At 38.7% G+C, this 19,511-nt stretch overlaps 1 protein-coding gene across 1 annotated transcript; it reads right to left on the reverse strand.

Annotated features, from left to right (window-relative positions):
• Positions 1-7,878: 7,878 nt before the first annotated feature.
• LOC125688850 (cysteine-rich venom protein-like) lies at positions 7,879-19,161 on the reverse strand. The gene is made up of 9 exons (XM_048935389.1): positions 19,061-19,161; positions 16,175-16,236; positions 15,767-15,817; positions 13,897-14,016; positions 13,331-13,418; positions 11,375-11,520; positions 10,798-10,892; positions 9,906-9,994; positions 7,879-8,462 (listed from the first exon to the last, which is right to left on the reverse strand). The coding sequence occupies exons 2-9, from the start codon at positions 16,232-16,234 to the stop codon at positions 8,335-8,337; spliced, it is 777 nt and encodes a 258-aa protein (XP_048791346.1). The 5' UTR covers positions 16,235-16,236; positions 19,061-19,161; the 3' UTR covers positions 7,879-8,334.
• Between the last annotated feature and the right edge of the window lie 350 nt (positions 19,162-19,511).

The raw sequence follows: 19,511 nt of genomic DNA on the forward strand, positions 1-19,511 counted from the left end.
GGTTGGATGTCAGGGGGAAGTTGTGTGCTGTGAGAGTGGTGAGGTGCTGGAACAGCTGCCCAGAGAGGCTGTGATGCCCCGTCCATCCCTGGAGGTGTTGAAGGCCAGGTTGGATGGGGCCCTGGGCAGCCTGGGCTGCTATGAAATGTGGAGGTTGGTGGCCCTGCATGGCACAGGGGGTTGGAGCTTCGTGATCCTTGAGGTCCCTTCCAACCCTGGCCACTCTGTGATTCTGTGAAATGCAGAGGACCTCATCAGTGAGAATAATTGTTGCCTGTCAGAACGTAACATGGTTGACAATAAAAGGTCTTCACAACAAGCCATAGACATTGAAAAGTCAAAAGGATGCATTCAGTAAAAGAAGAACAAAAAAGCCTAGGTGCAAGAACCCAGCCATCCCAGTATGCACCGGAGTTGGCAACACCTGGATACCCACTGCTGTTCCTCCAATGTCCGATCTTTATCCATTTGTCCAGTAAAAAAATAGGAGGAAATACGTATCTTTTTCATTATTTGTTTTGTTACCTCATGTTTTCTACAGAGTAAGAGCATGTACGTGAGCAATTACTGTGGAATACTCAATGTTCCAAGACTGTTGCAATAGGTTTCCCCCTTATTTGCTCAGCTCTTTATTCATAGTGAGAAGTATTTGCATTTGTGCAGATTAGGTGTCATGAGAAACGGCTCTAGAAAAAAAAGAGCCTGAATGAAGAATGAGATTCTGTAATGTTTTCATCCATCTACCAGAACTGATATATCTAAACATTTCCATTTAAGTCTTTAAAGAACATTTGCTTTCTGTCAGATTACTTTAAACTTCCCTTTAAAGAGTCTCAGTGGTACTTCACTCTCCGTTCATGTCATCATTTGCTATAGATCATGAAACTGATTTTTAGAATATGAGCCCTTTGAATATGATGCTCTGATCCTTATGGAGTTGGTGTACTGAACCTCACACCAACTGAAGGGACAGCGGGAGGAGAGGAGGCTCTGAGGAGAGCTCACAGCACCTTCCCAGTACCAAAAGGGGCCTAGAGGAAAGATGGGACACTTTTTCAGGACATGCAGTAATAGGATGAGGGGTAACAGATTTAAACTAAAAGTAAGTAGATGTAAATTAGATATTAGATGTTACTCAGAGGTTGGATGTGAGCACAGTGAGAGTGTTTCAGCAATGGTGACAGCAACAATGGGCCATCCCAGCTAGTACAGGCTTTTATGAATGTTGTATGCAAGATCTTCTTTATTGCTGGTGAAAACCCACAGCTAATGGTGGTGGTTCTGTTGAAAAATAGTGTTTTGTACCTGAGAAATTGTTCTATCAAGTAGTGCTATTATGCTCTTTATATCTGTTGTAGCTTCCACATAATTAAAAGAATGCATTACCTTCGGAGTGACCTATGTGTGTACAAAATACAGTGCTAACTATCTTGGAAATTCAGCAATGCAGCTAACTGAGGCAGAGCTCAATGGGGACAAGTGTCTAATTTGCACACCCTTACGTGAAATCTTTGACTATATTTTATTTAATTAACACCCCAAAAATAAAAATTTGTCTCTGAACTGAGACAGACCTCATGTGGAAACAAAATTCCCTTGTGTAGGTTTGAGGTTGTTAGCAAGAGCCCCCTGAATGAAGTGTGGCACATAGGTGGATGGAACTGGAGGAACACAAGCAGACTAGGAAAACAGTGAATTATTGCAGTGTGACTACATACAAGTGGGCCATTTCTGTACACTTCTATTTACTTACTTGTTTTACTGTCGTGCTGAAGACTATGGGATTAAACAGACCTTGTAAAACTCCGAGCAGAAATGCCCTAGCCCAGAGAAAGGCCAGGGAGTCCTTGTGCTGCCATGCTTTCTGCTTTCTCTGTGCTGGACCTCAGGCACTAACATCACTTGTGGTTCTTCCCTGTGGGAAGTGTTTAATCCCTGTTTGTGTCCATGGGAACAGCAGTGTTACATTTCCAGCCAACTTAGCTGTTGCATGGCTTCCTCTTTGTTTAGGTGGGAGGGAGGTAGTATGTGAAAGATCAGGAAGCGGTTGTCTGATGCATGGTAAAAGATGCTGAATGAATTTTACTAACCAGGGACTGAGTGACAAAGGCTGTGAGGCTGGGATTCCTCTAAGAAGGGAATCAGAGCAGAAGAAACCACTCCAGCACTGCAAAATGAGATTGCAAAAGACCGCTGTGGTTAAGGTTCAGCTTCCTCTGATTTCCAAAGGGCTCTGAATGGGTAGATATCCCAGATTAAATCTGAAATCCCACCTATGTGCTCTGCATGAGTTCATATCATAGTTTAGCCACCCCTCTTCCACAAACCTCATTTCTGTCTCTTTGCAGCCTTAGCTGTCCCGAAAATACTCAGTGTTGAGTCTTACGATGAATTGTGCTGAGGACTTGACTGTGATGGTGTGCTCCCCAAACCCAACCTAACCTTTATTTCCCATAGCCCTGCTCCAGCAATAACCACCAGTGGTGATCATATTAGCTGCATCTGGCTCAAAGTGGATTTTGGGTGAACATGACAACACAGTAGCCAAAAGCTTATTTATAGTTATGTGCCCACCTTGCCACAGCACCAGTCAATGTCCAACTCAAACCAGTTTTGGGTGAAAGCCCAACTCATGCCAAATTTACAGACAACAAACTTCTGTAGTTGATCTGTAAATATGACTATGGATCAGTCCTCTAATGCCATAAATAGTGAGTAGTCCCAAGAGCCCTTTGAGCTCTCCTCTACGACAGCAGGTTGCACAACAGGATCTCCCCTCAAATATGGATGTCTCTTGAGATTATATTTTCTTCACAGATTCCTTATGTCTTGAGTTGAAGAGGTTCCTTGATGCTACAGAACCTCAATAAGTGACTAAAGCTTGCTGAACTTAGTAAGCTTTGCTAAGATTATACCTTAAATTAATTGTACATATACAATCCTTTGGATTTAAACCATTGACCAAGTCTGGGACTAGGAGTAGACTGGGCAGATACTAGGCTTCTCACCTCTCTGTTTGAATAGGTGTACACTCTGCACATGGAGACTCAACAGGAGTTTCCTGGACAAATGTGTTTAGCTCTGTACAGTAAATAACCAAGTGTAGCTTGCCATCTTGAATCTTGTTAAGTTGCTGCCTTGTTTATGACTAAGTTGTGTTCCATCACTATTTTATATCAATAAATATACTGCTGGTTGAAGGGTATGAGCATAATGAGTATAATCACGATGCTGACCCAACTTAAAAATTTGTTGATAAGGTATTTTTTACTGTAGACAAGCCCCTGAATTCTTAACCTCTCTAAACAGCTGGTACAACATGAATAGTAAAAGCCATGAAAAAAAATAACGGATTTATTTTTTTTATATAGACTGCAGCTACTAAATGCCAAACTTAGTATATGATAGGCAGAGTGATAAATGCATTGACATCAGTGGGCAGTCCCTGCCACTTGTATCTGAAAGAAGTATGAGGTTTGAGAATTTTATCCTTATCATATTACAGCCAGTAGTGGTTTGTGGAGAGGCTGAGAAACGTTTAAGGATCCTCACAAAAGGCCCTGGGAGCAGCATATATTTGGGACATTTCAATAGCTGTCTGCCATGCCTTGAGAAGTCTATAATTCTTGCCTATGTCGAAATACAGGAGGTGTGGGAAGATTAAAACAAATCAGACCTTGATTCCTCTTAAATTGATCCAGGCCACTCCTTGTTTGGTCTTTGCAATTTGCATCTAATTTGGAGAAAATCGCCTCTGTCTTAGGTAGTGAATAAGGAGCTTGGGAGCCAGAGAGAGGGATGTGGGTGCCAGAGCTGGATCTCAGGGAGCAATGCACCACATTCTGCAGCTCTTCTGGGGCTGGCTGAGGTCACAGGAGATTTTGATAGGAGCCTGAGTACACACCCACTGCTTTCTTTTATGGTTGTAAAATGATAAAATGCTAATTTACAGATGTGTGAAACTATCATTAGGTTGTTTCTGTTTCCTTTAAAGTTTTTCTTTATTGGCTCTTCAGCATGCTGATGCCTCAGAGCAGATGGACACACAAGCACAGTCAGGAAATCTGCCTGAAAATGGCAAAGAAGGAGTTGGAGAAACATTCATTATTAAGTTGTTTGGCATTCATCGAAAAGCTTATCTCTGGCTAATTGTTACACAATTAAAAGGAAATTAATTAAGATTATCTCCTCATAGGTGTAAAAGGTGCCTGTCTACTCAGATAATTAAGCTTTTAAGTACAACAGTCCCCATTTTTTTAAGGACTCTTAAATTCCACTGCAATATTTTACGACATCTTTATTGTTGCAGAGCAGAATAAAAATCAGGCCAGTGCAGAACATGACTGTGGACAGTCTGGCACTAGATATAACATGGGGTGTAGGAGATGATGATTCAGCCTCAGAAGAAATCTGTTTGATAAAATCAATTTTATATATGATGGGGTAAAAGGCAAGCAAACACTACAGAGGGACAAATCAGCACTGAGAAGCATTGGGCTGGGAATTGGCAATGGTACTGGGAAGTATTGGCACTGGGATGGGGAGAAAAAAAAACAGAGGAATTTATTAGTCTTGTGTAAACTGATCATTCCAACTAATTTTTCTTGGTTTACAGAAGCATGTGAAAGAAGTTTAAGCCAAATGTATACATTCCTACCAAACAGCAGGCAAAAATGCATGAGAAATCAACACGTTCGCCTAATGTAGCGACCAAAATCAGAAGTTTGAGAATTAAAAATACAACTTCATTATGGTATTATATTCCCAATCTTTGTAAACTCACTGTAGCTTCCCTTTCTAATTAGCTAAACCAATTAGGTTTAACTGAGGATCAGAAGGTTTTATCTACCATGCAATTTCAGCTATTTGTGAATGCATTTCAGAAAGTCAAGCTGTCCTTCCATTTAGTGCATTAGATTTTCATCAAGATCATATTTGAATGCTACGGTACATGCCCTATTTTTGCCAATACATTCATGTGTGCTTGCTTAGTATGATGTTGGTAGCCATTGCAGAGCCTACAAGTCTTGGTTAATAACATGCTTAGTGTGAAAAAGAGGAGAAAGTTGATATACTTAGAATAGTGTGCAGGATGTTAAATTTCATTTGCATATTTTGAAACATTAATGTTTGTGAATGGTGTTATTCAGTGACAATGTTCTTGCATTGAGCATGTTTTTGCATTTGTGATATATGCCAAACAGTGCTTTGCTGAAAGCTGTCAGGCGAATTAAAAACATAGAACTCCCTCATCATACCTCAAGAAAGCATGGAAAGAAATGCCTTGAAGAGATTACACTGTCAGAATTCTCTCTTAATGTTTTAGAATTTATGGGATTTGCTATATTGCTGTACCTACATATATAAGATATAAAGTCCTTATATCAAGCCCATTGAGCTGTAAATTTTCTAACTCTTTTAGAACCTTTGCAGTTTGTTCTTGGGAATAACTAGTTGGAAATAACTAAAAAGGTGCAGGCAAAATGAAGTGTAAATTAAAATATATTCACATAAACATAGCCTTGTAAATAGGAAGTGTGGGATTAGGCTCATCGTGTTGTTTATAACACCTGATGCATTTTGAAAGATGTAACTGATCTTACCAGTCCTTGGAGTGCATTGTAGATGTATTATGAACAGTATCATCCTATCTCCTGCTGGTTTATGGAAGCTTAACTCCTTGTTGAAGGCATTATTTAAAAAGTAGTGATCCTTCTTGCAGATATGTTGTTCAGGTGAATATACATTTTCTTTCATCTCTTTCACAGAGGACCGTTGCTATATTAATACATGTACAATACAGTTTTCTTGAATTTGGGGAAGAAACATTCCATTGTGCAGCCTGGGGAGATCCCAGGTGAGGGACAATCCTCAGTTCCATGAAGGATTTTTCAACCCCACCCCGCTTAAAACGATTTTGACATTTCTGCATCCACACCCAACTTAACAATTCTCAGAAGGCTACCCATGTTTTCAGGATATCCAGTAATAGCATACTGAATGATGCTTATTCAAAATGTGAACTTTCAGAATGGCCCATCCAGAGGAGTGCCACATTAATAACCAAAGGCGTGGAACATCTCCCTACGTGGACAGGCTGAGAGAGCAGGGGTGGCTCAGCCTGGAGAAGAGAAGGCTCCAAGATGACTCATGTGCTTATGTTGAATGGGAACGTGTGTAATCAGCTCTGGACATGGCTGTTGTCAGTTTGTGAAGACACCCAGCTGCCTCAGGTCTCGCTCTCAGCTTCTTATACAGGAGCACAATGGATGTGCACATTCAACAGCATGTGCTGTGTCTTACTTTCATCTTCAGCTACCTGGCTCACAAAAGCCTTTGTGGTTTTGACAGTCATGCTACGGAAGTCAAGACAGCATCCACTAGCTTGAGTTCCTTCTTGAAGAAGAAGGTTTAATTGTTTTGGCACGATCAGCCTGAGACAAAGCCATGCTGGTATTTTGCACTCTACAGATTACAAAATGGCTGGTAAAATATTTACTCCACTATCTTCTTGAATATCTAAAATTTATTTATCAACCTTTTGGTCCCTGGGTCATCACATGTGGAATTTGTGAGGGCTGATTTTTGCCTTACTGCCCTACTTTTGTTTCCTATTGTGAGCAGTTGAGAAATTGTATATTGTTCTATGGATCATGATGGAAGGAAATAGATTTCTACACACTTTACAGAGTGTAAATCGCCTTTTGTAGGAGTGGGGTGTACCCATTCCCATGATTGCTACCCTGGATTAGCTAATGCATTGTCAGCATTCTTATGTGGATCCGTGCTAATGATCTGAGAGTGCAGGTAGTCATGTACAGTGCTCACACACATATCCCAGCATGGCTTAATTTCCTGGTAGAGGGATGCCCAGACAAGAAGAAGGGCAGAAGTGATGGAGATGAATGAGAAAAAAACAATGCACACACACAAAAAGGCTGAACAACAAAACAATGAGCCCTTTGAATTGTGAAACCAGGTTTTTAAGTGTGAGCTCACCATTCAGTGCTAGCAGGAATGCCACTGAAATTAATGAGTATTTAAATTAATGGATACTGAAATTGGCACTGCAGCGTGTGAATCAGGAATGTGTGCTGAAATTATTATTCTGAAGTCTTTGGGAATTGAAATCTGAATTATGAAAGCAGCCTCCTTACTAACAGAGCACTGAAAGGAGAAACCACTGTAGGCTAAAACTAAAATAACATGTTGTCCTCTTGCTAGCTGCACAGCAGAACATTTGCTTCTCAGAGGTAACAAAAGTGAGTACTGCATGTTATTTGTGCTGATGACTGTTCTCTCTGAAAGAGATCCTGAAGGAAAGCTGTTTGCCTGACTGCTGTTTTTGCTGAGGAAATCTCCCTCCTCACCTGATCTGTTTCTGCTGCTGTTGTTAAGGAGTCAGACTCCTCAAAATGACATGTTGATCAAGTCAAAAAGTTGGTGGAAGTGATGTTTTTCATGATAATAAGAAAGAATAAAAATTAAAGTGGATTGATGAGGAAGGAATGAACACTGACGACTGAAATGCTAAAAGCAGTCGTTCAAATAAAAAAAAAAAAAGAAATTGGAACCGTAACTGTGTTTTCAAAAGCAAGATTTCCAAACACAAAATCCATTCTCCTTGGAAATTTATTTTTTTGTGAATTAAATCATTTTCTCAGGCTATTTTTTTTTTTTTTTTAGAAGAGAGCAGATTTAGTTGTCTGCATTTGTGCTAAGTGTAATCATACCATAAGGAGGATCATTTATTTAGATGAATGACACCTTTTTTTTTTTTTTTTTTTTTTTAACAAATATATGCAACTGAGTATTTTATGTAGGTCAGCAAAAACACAGATTAGAACACAGAACAGTACTGTAATGCTAGTGGAAATCCTCTGCTCTCCTAATTATTATTTTTATTTTTGAGAATTACATGTTCTCAGGTAATCCCATTTATCTTCTTGTCCAATTAACAGTACCAGAGTTTACATCATCTGTCAGGTTAAGATTAGTCATATTACTACACCAAGAACATATGAAACATATGGAACTTTCTGGAACAGACATTTAATTAGTTAGACATTTAACTCCTTAGACAACAGTTTGGGAAAAGAAAGGTGTGAGAAGCTGATCGCTGTGTCCGATACCCAAATGCCAACTTTCACTTAACACCTCCACTACACTTCCACAGCATTATGTGAATAAAATACAAGCACGACCTTCAGATCTTCCTTATGAGTATCACTGGCCAGAATTCAGTCTTTCTGCATGCATGGAAAGGTAGGGTAGACTCTGTTTTTGTGAAAGAAATTACTTAAGGAGATGGATGTCTGTGAAGGGAAGAGTTGGTCATATTATTTCATTTTGGCATCTGCAGGAGGCAAGGCAGTTTGTCTTGATAAAGCTGTGGTCACATCCATATCTCTTTGCCATTTCCGGACAGTTGTAGTAAACATCACGAAACTTGCAAGGATTGGCTGAAAATGCATTTGTATACAAAATTAATCATAAATTGGAGATGAGAAACTAGAATACTTCCTTTCAGAATACTTCTTTTCATTGTCATTTTTGTGCCCTTCAGTAATTCCTCTTTGTTGCTATTTTTTCCACAACCAAATCCCAATTTTTTGACCAGTATATTTATAGCATCCCTAACTGTTTCCTAGAAAGTTTGTCACTGAAATTTCAAAGCGTTTTGGAACTTTATTGTGGAATCATAGAATTATTTGAGCAGGAAGGGACCTCTGAAGGCCATCTAGTCCATCTGTCCTGCAGTGCACAGGATCACCACAGCTACATCAGGTAGCCCAGGGCCTGATGCAGCCTCACCTTGAAAGTCTCCAGGGTCAGGGCATCAATGACAACACTAGATAGCCTGTTCCAGTGCCTCACCACCCTCACTTTAAAGGAATTTTTGCTTATATCCAACCAAAATCTATCCTCTTTTAGCTTGAAAACATTTCCCCTTTTTCTATCACAACAGACTCTGCTGTAGAGCCTGTCTTCTTCTTTCTTGCTTTGTACGACAGCTCCTGATGAGAATTAGGCCTATTACACAACAGAAGCTAGGCTAAGTTGTCTTATATTAATGACTCAGACCATCTGCTTTTGTTTTCTGATGTAGTTCTTAAAACTCAAATTTGCTCAAAAAAAAAAAAAAAAAAAAAAAAAGCTGGTATCTCTTCAAACATGTTGCTATTGGTACCTGATCTGCCACCACTGCTTTAAAGAGGAGGAAACAAAAAGAACCCCCTCCTTCTCTGGTTTCATTGATTCAAAGGTAAGAACATTTTCCTTTGACTATGGAAAAACAGGTAGACAACAGCAGGAAATGTGGAGCTCAGATTTCTGTGCTACCATTGGTATAAATGCATCTCTGATCTCATTGCAGTCAATGAGCCCTCATTCACTAGGACTTCTACATCAGAGTTTCTGTATGGAGACCCAGGCATTGTCATCTTTAATGGAGGTATGTGGATTGTATGAATATCTTCATCTATTCTTATGAGTCCAAGAAACTGGGTGTCTCTGTGTCCCATAACACTAAGTAATGTCTTGCATTAGTCCACCCCTCTCACAGACTCCTTTTTTGGTTTCACAGCACAGGTTGTTCTACTTTGGCAAAGCACCTGACACGGTGAATCATAGAATGGTTTGGGTTTGAAGGGACCTATAAGATCACCTAATTCCACCCCCCTGCTACAGACAGGGACACCTCCCTCTAGAAGTTTGGGACTACAATTGTTCTTCCATAAAACAACTGATAAATAATAATCACACAGCAATCTAGACAGCATGACAGTCATAACCTCTCTTTTGGGCTGGTATTCAATCATATCACTTTAAAACTTCCCATTGGGATCAACTGACATATTTTTTACAATTTTACCTTGGCCACAATTAAAGCACTTGAAACTTACTGCATAATCCGTTGTCACAAGAATCAGGGCAGTCACCACAGGGTTGTCCTTCTTTGTAGGGTGTTTCAATTGAACCCATTATATTCCCTCTGAAACATAAACATTGCCAATATAAACAATAAACTCACTATAACATACCTGAGATTAACATATAATTATATAGATAAATACATATCTTAATGTATGATCAATCAATTGTAACTATAGAACAAACAATGTTTGTATATGAAAACATGAATGTGAAAATTAATTTTTGGCAAAGTTCATGAAATCTTACTCTCTTTTAAAGCCCCCACTGGTGTTCTTGGTGTCATTGATAGTAAATATATTTACATTCCTTCGTGAACTAAGATTTCAAGTAGAATGAGGAAATTATTTCTTTGTGATTTATTATTGTAAGAATTAGGGATAAGGGGCAAATTAAATTCAATCGTAAATTGTTCTCTGCATTACATGTTTTACATTTTCATAGAATCACAGAATGGCCTGGGTTCAAAGGCCCACAGTGCTCATCCAGGTCCAACCCCCTGCTGTGTGCAGGTCACCAACCAGCAGCCCAGGCTGCCCAGAGCCACATCCAGCCTGGCCTTGAATGCCTGCAGGGATGGGGCATCCACAGCCTCCTTGGGCAACCTGTGCCACTGCCTCACCACCCTCGGGGGGAAAAACTTCCTCCTCATATCCAACCTAAACCTCCCTTGTCTCAGTTCAAAACCATTCCCCTTGTCCTATCACTATCCAACTGTACAAGCTATATTGTTGTGCATATTCCTAATACACTCCTTAGACCTGTTCCTCAGCTGTGAGTGTTGCCCTGTGTTGCAGATTTCAACATCTCCTGAATTATTTTGATGATGTAACAAGAAGTTCCAGTAGCGGAATCAATACGTACGCAGGGCAGTAATGGCACACATAAAAGTACTTGAATGTCCTTTCAGGACAATAGGCGACTGCACACCCAACTTTGTAAGAATTGTACCAAACTACCTGCAGATATAAGAAGAAAAACAACGAGAGAATGAAAAACAAATACATTTGGAAGTCATTAAACTCAATTATGCATTAAGGAAACAGTTGCAACTGTTAAGTCAATTTATTAATTAAAATTTATTAAAATATTAGTCCCATCTTTCTGGAAAAACATGCTCTCCTGCTCTCCTCCTTGAATCAAAGTTCATCTGGAATAATGATAATTTATAATCATTATAATAATAATTTATCACGTTTTTACAACTTCTAAATTAAATTGTCTTAATAAAGTAAATTTTCATTTAAGTAAAAGTGTTAAGAAAATTGAACCAAGGTATAAAACTTTGTACTCTGTTACTGTAGAAATTTTCATGTTCATTGGTATAACTCTCATATCTCTAATGTACTTACTGCTTTTAGGGATAATGAGAGCATAAATGTTTCTTGGCTGACAGGAATATTTACTTCTTTAGAATGGAATACCCAGAAGCTGCTTCTACCTGAGTGTAATGGCCAATCACAGCATTTGCTGTTGTTGCTCCAGTTCCATATTTGAAATCTTTCTCCTCATTGTACCAAGCCTGAATGGAATCTGACCATGAGGAAGGGGCAGTTGACATGTAGAGATTTTCGCCACATGGTTCACCTGAAAAGAGAAAAGTACTGAGAAATGCAGAAAACACAGATGTGTAAGAGCCAGTCGAAGTTGCTGTAATTTTCCTGGCATCTCTCATCCCCATTGAGACAGCAGGAATTTTTTTTCTGGTTCCACAACACCAACTTTAATCAATGCTGATGCTGTCACTTGACCAGTTTGCAGCACGGCCAACCTGTTTGGCTGGGTTGGTGACAGACTTCTGTGTGTCTATAGATACACCTGTATACATGTACCACGGATTGATGACTGATTTTGATATTTGGAAGGTGGATGGCAACCTGAGTCATGATTCAAGTCACAGCCCCATAAAAACAGGACAATCCCAACAATTCAAAACTTATTTCTAGCACACAGAAAGTTGTTGGCAGTGTCAAGTGATTTCACTTATTGGTTTTTTTTTCAAGTCTGGTGCCCTGATCAACTTTTCTGCATGCGCGACAGCTCTCATCTGAGGCTCACCTCCATGAGAACCAATGGATTCTATTTTGTTTTGGAAGAAAGCATGGTAACTGCAAGTCAGTCCACACTGTATAGAGTATAGACAGAAATCAACAGCAAACATATCACTGGGCACTAATCATAGCTATTGCTAGCATAGTGCAGTTGTAACACCAATATCCAGTGAATTAAGTATTTGTATAAACATCACAGATATTTATAAGTAAAAGTAGATTGTCAGAGAATTTAAAAGTTATGGGTCTTGTATCAGTCAGCAGCACAACTGTCGGGTTTTGGATCTTCACCCTTTGCTCCTTGCAACTCTCATAGTTAAATCCAGATCACAGCAGTAAAAAGGATCAACATTTTCTTATTTTTTGTATATGTTTTGAGTATATTTTCTCACTACTTTTTTTTCATCCATTGAAGAAAACTGGTACAATCAAGATAGGAATGGCACTGAATTTTTCTCACTTACTGGACAGATTTACATCCAGAAATTTCCTTTGTTCCGTGTGCCAATAAAAACACCCTCCATACCATGACATCTCAAATACTAAGTCAAGTAATTTTAAAGATAAATTACAACAAAATCAAAGCTGAAAACCTCATAAATAGTTCAGTGCTTTCAATCATCTCAAAATGGTTGGTACAGAAAATAGTATTTAGGAATGGAATTAGTGAGAAAAGTGAGAAATAATTTTGCACGTTTCCTTTCTTTTCAAAAGTAGGGAATTTCACATAAATTTGAAAATTGAATTAATTAGTGATAAGTAATCATATAATTTATAACATATAACATGTAATTTCTTTTAACACAATCCTTCTTATGAGCATCTTGGCTAAGATCCCTTGCTTCAAAGTTTGTTTTTGGAGCTAATCATCTGGAAAACAAACTAACAGCTTCACTCAGATCCAATCTATATTATACACAAAAACTAGGACAAATGAGACATATCTTAATAGAATTTCCATCTTACATTTACTTATATTTAATATACAGAAGAATACATTGATCAGTTCTGGCTTAGATCTTTACTTAGCAGACGTTTGAAGTTAGGAAAGTGAGTCCTTACTTCATAAAATTATATAAAAAAATAGGTTACATAAAATTACATAAAATAATAATATCAGTGCACAATTATATGAATATATAAATATTCAAACTATTATAAAATTATAAAATGCATTTAGCAAAGTAAATAGTCTCATTGCTGAAGGTATGAATCCACAGCTTTGAAAATGCATACATGGAATATTTTGACTTCATTTTTAGATCAATTGGTTTGGCTCATCTCATGCCCCAAACCTGCTCACTTTAATGACAAAAGTGGCATTACTCAGATGGCATTCAACTTACCAATTTCCCTCTGGTTTGGAGGGCTGTGACTTAAAGAACATCGATTTGCCCAGTTCTGAGCATTAGCTGCAGCCTGAGGACTCCATTCCTACAGGAAAGTAGAAACAATGAAAGAAGAGACTATTAATCATTCAGACATTAATCACGTACTGAGCCCTCATGGATGAACCAAACTTGGAAACTCTACGCAACCCCTTCCTGATGAGGAGTTTTTGATCGAAATTACTGTGAACTCAGGAAATGACTAGAAACTGTGAAGATCGTCTTAAGAGTATATCAGAAAGGAATGAACAATGTTGTGGCTCCTTTTTTTCCTTTTATTTTTCCTCAAAGAAAAAAAAAAAAAAAAAAAAAAAAAGGCTTGTTGTTTATGCACAGCAACATTTTCCAGAATCATTTTTCCATCTGCACAACTTTATGTTCTTACAGTGGTGGCTGTGCCAGGTCCTCAGGAGAGTTTGGAGGGCGGACATGTGGCTAAATAAAGCCAACTGAACCATCATACAGTTCTGATCCCTCAGAGGGTCCACTGCTCATTGCAGATAGATTTACAGCACACAGCTTACCATTCTCAACATGTTACTGGCAGGTGGGCTGACTCTTCTCCTGAGGGCATTGTGTTTGTCAACGATCAACTTTTGTTGATCAGTTCTGTTGGTTGACAGAGCAAGGGAAGCTTCAGGCATCTAAATTGAAAGACAAAAGTATTTATTTATTTACTTATCTGTTTATGATGTGAACATCACTAATACTGAATACCATCCAGGAAATCTTGAAGTACCCAAAGAGTGATGTCAGTGAAGGAGATGATCCTTGTAATGGAGTAGATAACGTGACATGTTTTGCCTCCTGCTTAGTGGTAACAAAAATATCACTGGCTCCTAGAAGCTATCTGCCAGCCCTCCATGGATGGTTGGAATATCCTGGAAGACTTCTTGTGCTGCTGAACTCTTAGATTTTTCACAAAATCACAGAATGGCCTGGGTTGCAAAGGCCCACAGCGCTCCTCCAGCTCCAAACCCCTGTTGTGTGCAGGTCGCCAACCAGCAGACCAGGCTGCCCAGAGCCACATCCAGCCTGGTCTTGAATGCCTGCAGGGATGGGGCATCCACAACTTCCACAGGCAAATTTAGGCACCAAAATCATATCTAATTCATCGATATTCTAATTGCCATTACGATATTTTGGAAAAACCAGATCTGAAAACCAGGCAAATGCATGAATACAACTATGACGTGTTCTTCCTCTTCAGCATTTTAATTGAGCCTATTGGTGTTTTGTTCTGCTGAATGAACTTGTTGATCACTACCCACCTCTATCCAGAGACCCCACTGCATTACAAATATTTTGTCGTTATTTTTCATGTCAGATTTGTTTTTCATGTCAGATATTTTCTCTCACTCCTGCTGTAATTGCTGGCATTTTTAAAACTTCCTAATGCCTTTTCTGATTAAGAAAGAACTACAAAGAACTCAATTTTCTCATTCCAGTCATTCTCAGTTGTCTTCTGAGGGCATCACAGAGAGAAGAAATTTAAAAGTCTCATTGTATTTTCAGGCCATTTTTCTCTATTACGTCTTATCATGTATTTGCTTTTACTGCTATTTCTGTCATATTGCACGTCATCTCAGCTCTGATTAACTTGGTGAGATGATTAGAAAACAGAACCCATGTACGAGGATGCAAATCCAAAATGCATTTATTAATGATGACATTTTTAGCAGTATAAAAGCAGTGCTAAAAACCTTAAGATCTTAATTTTATGTATATATTTTCATAGATCATTATGATCCAATCACATCGAATACAATTTTTTCTGTTTTTTAATAGTTCTTCTAGGCACAGCACCAAGCTGCTGGAGTTCAAGAAGCTTCTGGACAACGTTCTCAGTCTATAGCAGGGAGTTGGAACTAGATAACCTTAAAGCTCCCTTCTAAATTAAACCATTCTGTGATTCCATAATTCTGTGTTATATGGTCTGACATTTAGGTGGTCCTCTGTGGTGGCAGGAGCTGGACTTGGTGACACTTACAGGTCCCTCTCAGCTATGGATGTTCTATGATTCTATGATAAAATACATATTCTATTTATATTTTTAATTATATGTCACTGAATGCCATTCAGCCACAGTATTTTGATTATTCTTTTGAGTGATCTCAGTGGGAGTGATTGTGAGTCACGCACACCACTTGCACTCCTTGTGTACTCAGATAAGCTTTAGTGCTTTTATAGCTTTAGAGAAGAAAGATTTGTAGAAAAAAGTAGTAGTTTTAGTCAAGATGCTATAGAAGGGGAAAACGTAGTCAAGCCTTTAGGCATATCAGTATATTGGAAACAAAAAAAAGCAACTTCAGACCAAATCTGTGTTGAGAAGAACCACAAGAAGGATGCTGAGCATATTAGTTTGTTTAGCTGCTGGGGGGAAATCAGTGGTACCTGTTGAGAGGATGAGGCTGTGAGTAAAGGTAGAGGAACATAGCTGAGGTCCTGTGGGATGAGAAAGGTAGATCATTAGGGGGCTGTTGTCTTTAAAAAGGTGAAGATTTGATGGGAAGAGTGTTGGATTTGTGGAAAGGGAGTGGGAGATACTGGAACATGCCGTTCCCACTAATCCAACTCTGAGGTAAACTGAGCCTATAGATGGTCTCCTGTGACAGTGTGCAGGCAGTCTGCTGCTTGGAACGTCTGTCAGATTTCAAGGATAAATGCTTTCCACATCCCAGATATCTTAGCAGATTTTTTCCTGAATAAAATCATTGTGTACAGGAAGAAACACATATTCAGTCCTACCAAGACTCCCTCAGGCCCCATCCCAATTTCCTCTATACAAAGTGCAGCTCCTACCTCTCCAGCAGACGGGCACAGCACAGCTGCAAGACACAGGAGTATTGCTGGCAGAATCATCTCTGAAAAAAGAAGAACATTTTTCCCCTTTGTGATAATTCCCCTTTCACTATTCTGAATACGTGAGGTCGTTCCTTTGTGCATTCTCTTTTTTTTTTTTTTTTTGGCAGCAAGGCAATGATTTCTCTGTTTCCTCCTTCTCTCCCCCTCCTATTTTTAGCAATAACTAAATAAAATTTATTGCAATGTTGCATTTCAAAATTTCTCTGAGTCATCTTCTTTGTGTCTCATTCTTCCTGGCCTGATCCTGGTTGAATAATTTCACCTGAATTCAGGATATTCATGCTTCCTTCCTGTAGGAAGAGTTCTGCACATTGAATTGTGGAGCACAAGGATGGAAGCTGCTTTCTAGCTTGTTTCTTTGCCTATGTTAACCTGAAACTTTGCCTTCTCCTTGTTGCCTGCTTAGACTGGACTGCATTGCTTGAAAGGGGCATTGAACACTCACCTGTGTGCAGGTCTCTACATTCAGAGCTGGAGTGAAAGCCTTTCTGAAATGACTAGCACCCCAAAGACTGGGACAGAACTGTCTTCCTGAGGAAGAGTTGTTCAGAAAGCTTTTATTCTTTAAAATTATTTATTATACATAATTTTTAATCTATGGACAGTGTGGGCTCACACAGAAATGGGAACCTTCTCCAGTAATGATGCAATCGCTTTGGATTGACCAAGAATATTTACTTAGAAAGTTGAAGCCTTCATACCGTCCCATTACAGTGATCCAAAGTGTAATTAAGGTTACTTAAAATTTTTGTCTTCTGATTGCAATCAATAATAAGTAATTGCTACATTTAGTCTGTTCCTGCTTAGCTACCTTGGGCAAAGCAACTGACTAGAGAGGAATCTATTTATTTTGGCAGTTTTCCCAACCTCTAACTACAAGGGAATTTAAGGGCATGTTGTTGCAGAGATGCCTTACTAGCTTAACTTCTTGGTCTTGAGGACTGCTGGTCTTAATTTATCCCTACCAAAGGCCAGTTGATACTTTTATACTCAGTCAAACCTCTGAGGCAACCACTCTGTGTGAAATGCAAGGTGCTCCTGCTCACGGAGAGCATGTGGGTAAGAAAACACTGCTCTTTTCCAAATAGCATGACAAGATTTGCTTACCTTGCTCTGAAGGAGAAAAATCTAGCTGATCTGAGTAAGAACCAGATTGGGAAATATTCTGAATTCTGAATATTTCTGAATTGAATATGAATATGAATATGAATAATTCTGAAAATTAACTGCTTAAATCACTGATTTCCTATTTTCTGTATTGGTTTACGACACTGTTTCATTCTGACATAATCTATGACTCCTTGAAGTGCATTACGATACTCTTGTATCAATTATTTCTCTGAACCCTAACAAAATTTTGCAGTATATCTGACCTATGTGCTGAACAACAGCAAGATTATAGTCCCAAAAACCTAAAAAATGATTCTTTTCACTTCATTCCTAACTAAAAGTAAGTGGAGATGGGGATTTTTTTTCATGTACTTAATTTACAAGTAAAAATACATTTTTTAGCAAAAAAAGGTGCTGGTAATCAGATAGAAAACAACATTTTTGCACTTATGACATACAAATACAAATTCTTTGTTCCATTAAAAGGTAACCACTAATTTAAATTGTGAGCCTATTTTGCAAACAAATTGAAGAAGCTAGTTTAAATGCATAGCCAAAATATTCATTCACTGTAATATTTTCAATGAATTTAATTGCAATTAAACATAATTGTTCATTTAAAACATGATACAATTTAAAAAATGCAATTGGAATGCTTTTTAAGAACCAGTGGATGTATTGCTCCAAGATACGAGCATACTTTTGGCAATCCCACTGATTTCAACCAAATGCTTACAGTTTGAGAGATGTAAATTTAATTGCTCTGCATTAATTTCTAGGCACTGGTCCTAAAATCAGTCTCTCCACCCCCCTCCCCTGCTCCCCTCAGTCAAACATAAATCAGGACATGTGCCAAGTCTTACTGACTTTCCTGAAACTCCATCTGTGTGCAGAGAGCTGACACTGAAAGAAACTGGTGTGGATGTGTTTTTCCCATCACTTCTCTCAGTGCTCACTTCTAATATCTATGTATCTATATGCATACAATTTCCTAAACTATTCATATAGCTGAATTTCCATTACAAAATAATGAAAAATAATAAATGCCCATTCATTGTTATTATTGTTAGGAAAGACCTGAAATGGACTAATGTGAGTTGTCATTTCAGTTGAAGGGCATTGCTGCACAAGGTCTTACCGGTGACTGGTCAATGGATGTGAGGTAATGGCTTAAAGTTGAAGTGTGGGGAGTTCAGATTGGCTTTAGTAAAATGTACTTCATTCAGACAGTGCCAGAAAAAAAGGCCCTGGGATGGTGTGGGATGGTGATCACAGCCCTAAAGCCACTGATGTCCATTAAGCATTTAAACAGCACTCTGAGAGACACAGAATAAGAATTAGCCTGCCCAGCGTGAAGTCAGGAGTTGGACTTTGTGATTGCTGCAGGTGCCCTGCAAAACAGGATATTCAGCGCTTGTATGACTGTCTGACACTTTGTACAGTGGTAATTCCTACAAAGGGGCATTTCCCCACTCTAAAAATAAGCAATGATTGCTCCATCTACTGCGTTTGTTCATCCATTTTGTCTCCTCTGTTTTTCATTTTGCATTAGAGCATTGGCTACCGAATCCTCACTTTTCACTAAATAATATCGTTTTCTGTGGCTGTCCTGAACTGTTGAAGAGATCAGAATCTTTCTGATGATTATATTGCTTGCATTGTAATGTATTATTAGAATTGCAGTAATTTAAGCAAACAAATTATAAATCTTACCTTTCGCTTCCAAGAAGATTGGAAGTCTCGTCCGTCCTTCTGCAGGTGGAAGTGGCTGGAGCTCTTCACTGGAGCATGATTTATAGCTGTTCTGTTTCCTGATAGGACCAGGTGACTCAGTGTCACAGGTATTAAAAATTCAAATGGTGACCAGATGGAACAGCACACTTATCATGTGCACAATCTTCCAAGAAGGAGTTTGGCTGTTTGTATTTTATTTCCTCCTACTTCTTGTGCTGGATGAGATGAAATTCTCTGAAATGAGTTTTGTGTGCACTGTTCCTTGCATGTGAAATTTGAAGTCAATAGGAACGCCAGGTACAAAAGATTGCTGCTAATGATTGAAACCTGCAGTTGTAGTAATGCTTGATCTTAATCTCTGGTAATGCAAATAAATTCAGCTGGCTGCTGAGATGTCTTCAGATTGACATTGTTACCAAGAAGAAATCTG

Source organism: Lagopus muta, chromosome 2 (assembly GCF_023343835.1).
Source record: "Lagopus muta isolate bLagMut1 chromosome 2, bLagMut1 primary, whole genome shotgun sequence".
Lineage (NCBI taxonomy): Eukaryota > Metazoa > Chordata > Aves > Galliformes > Phasianidae > Lagopus > Lagopus muta.

Coding starts and splice junctions, on each gene's coding strand:
- LOC125688850 (XM_048935389.1), bottom strand. CDS start 16,234: ATGATTCTGCCAGCAATACTCCTGTGTCTTGCAGCTGTGCTGTGCCCG. Junction 13,419..13,896: donor CCAGTAACATGTTGAGAATG/GTAAGCTGTGTG, acceptor ACTTTCCTGTAG/GAATGGAGTCCTCAGGCTGC. Junction 9,995..10,797: donor GTGTGCCATTACTGCCCTGC/GTACGTATTGAT, acceptor TTTATGTTTCAG/AGGGAATATAATGGGTTCAA.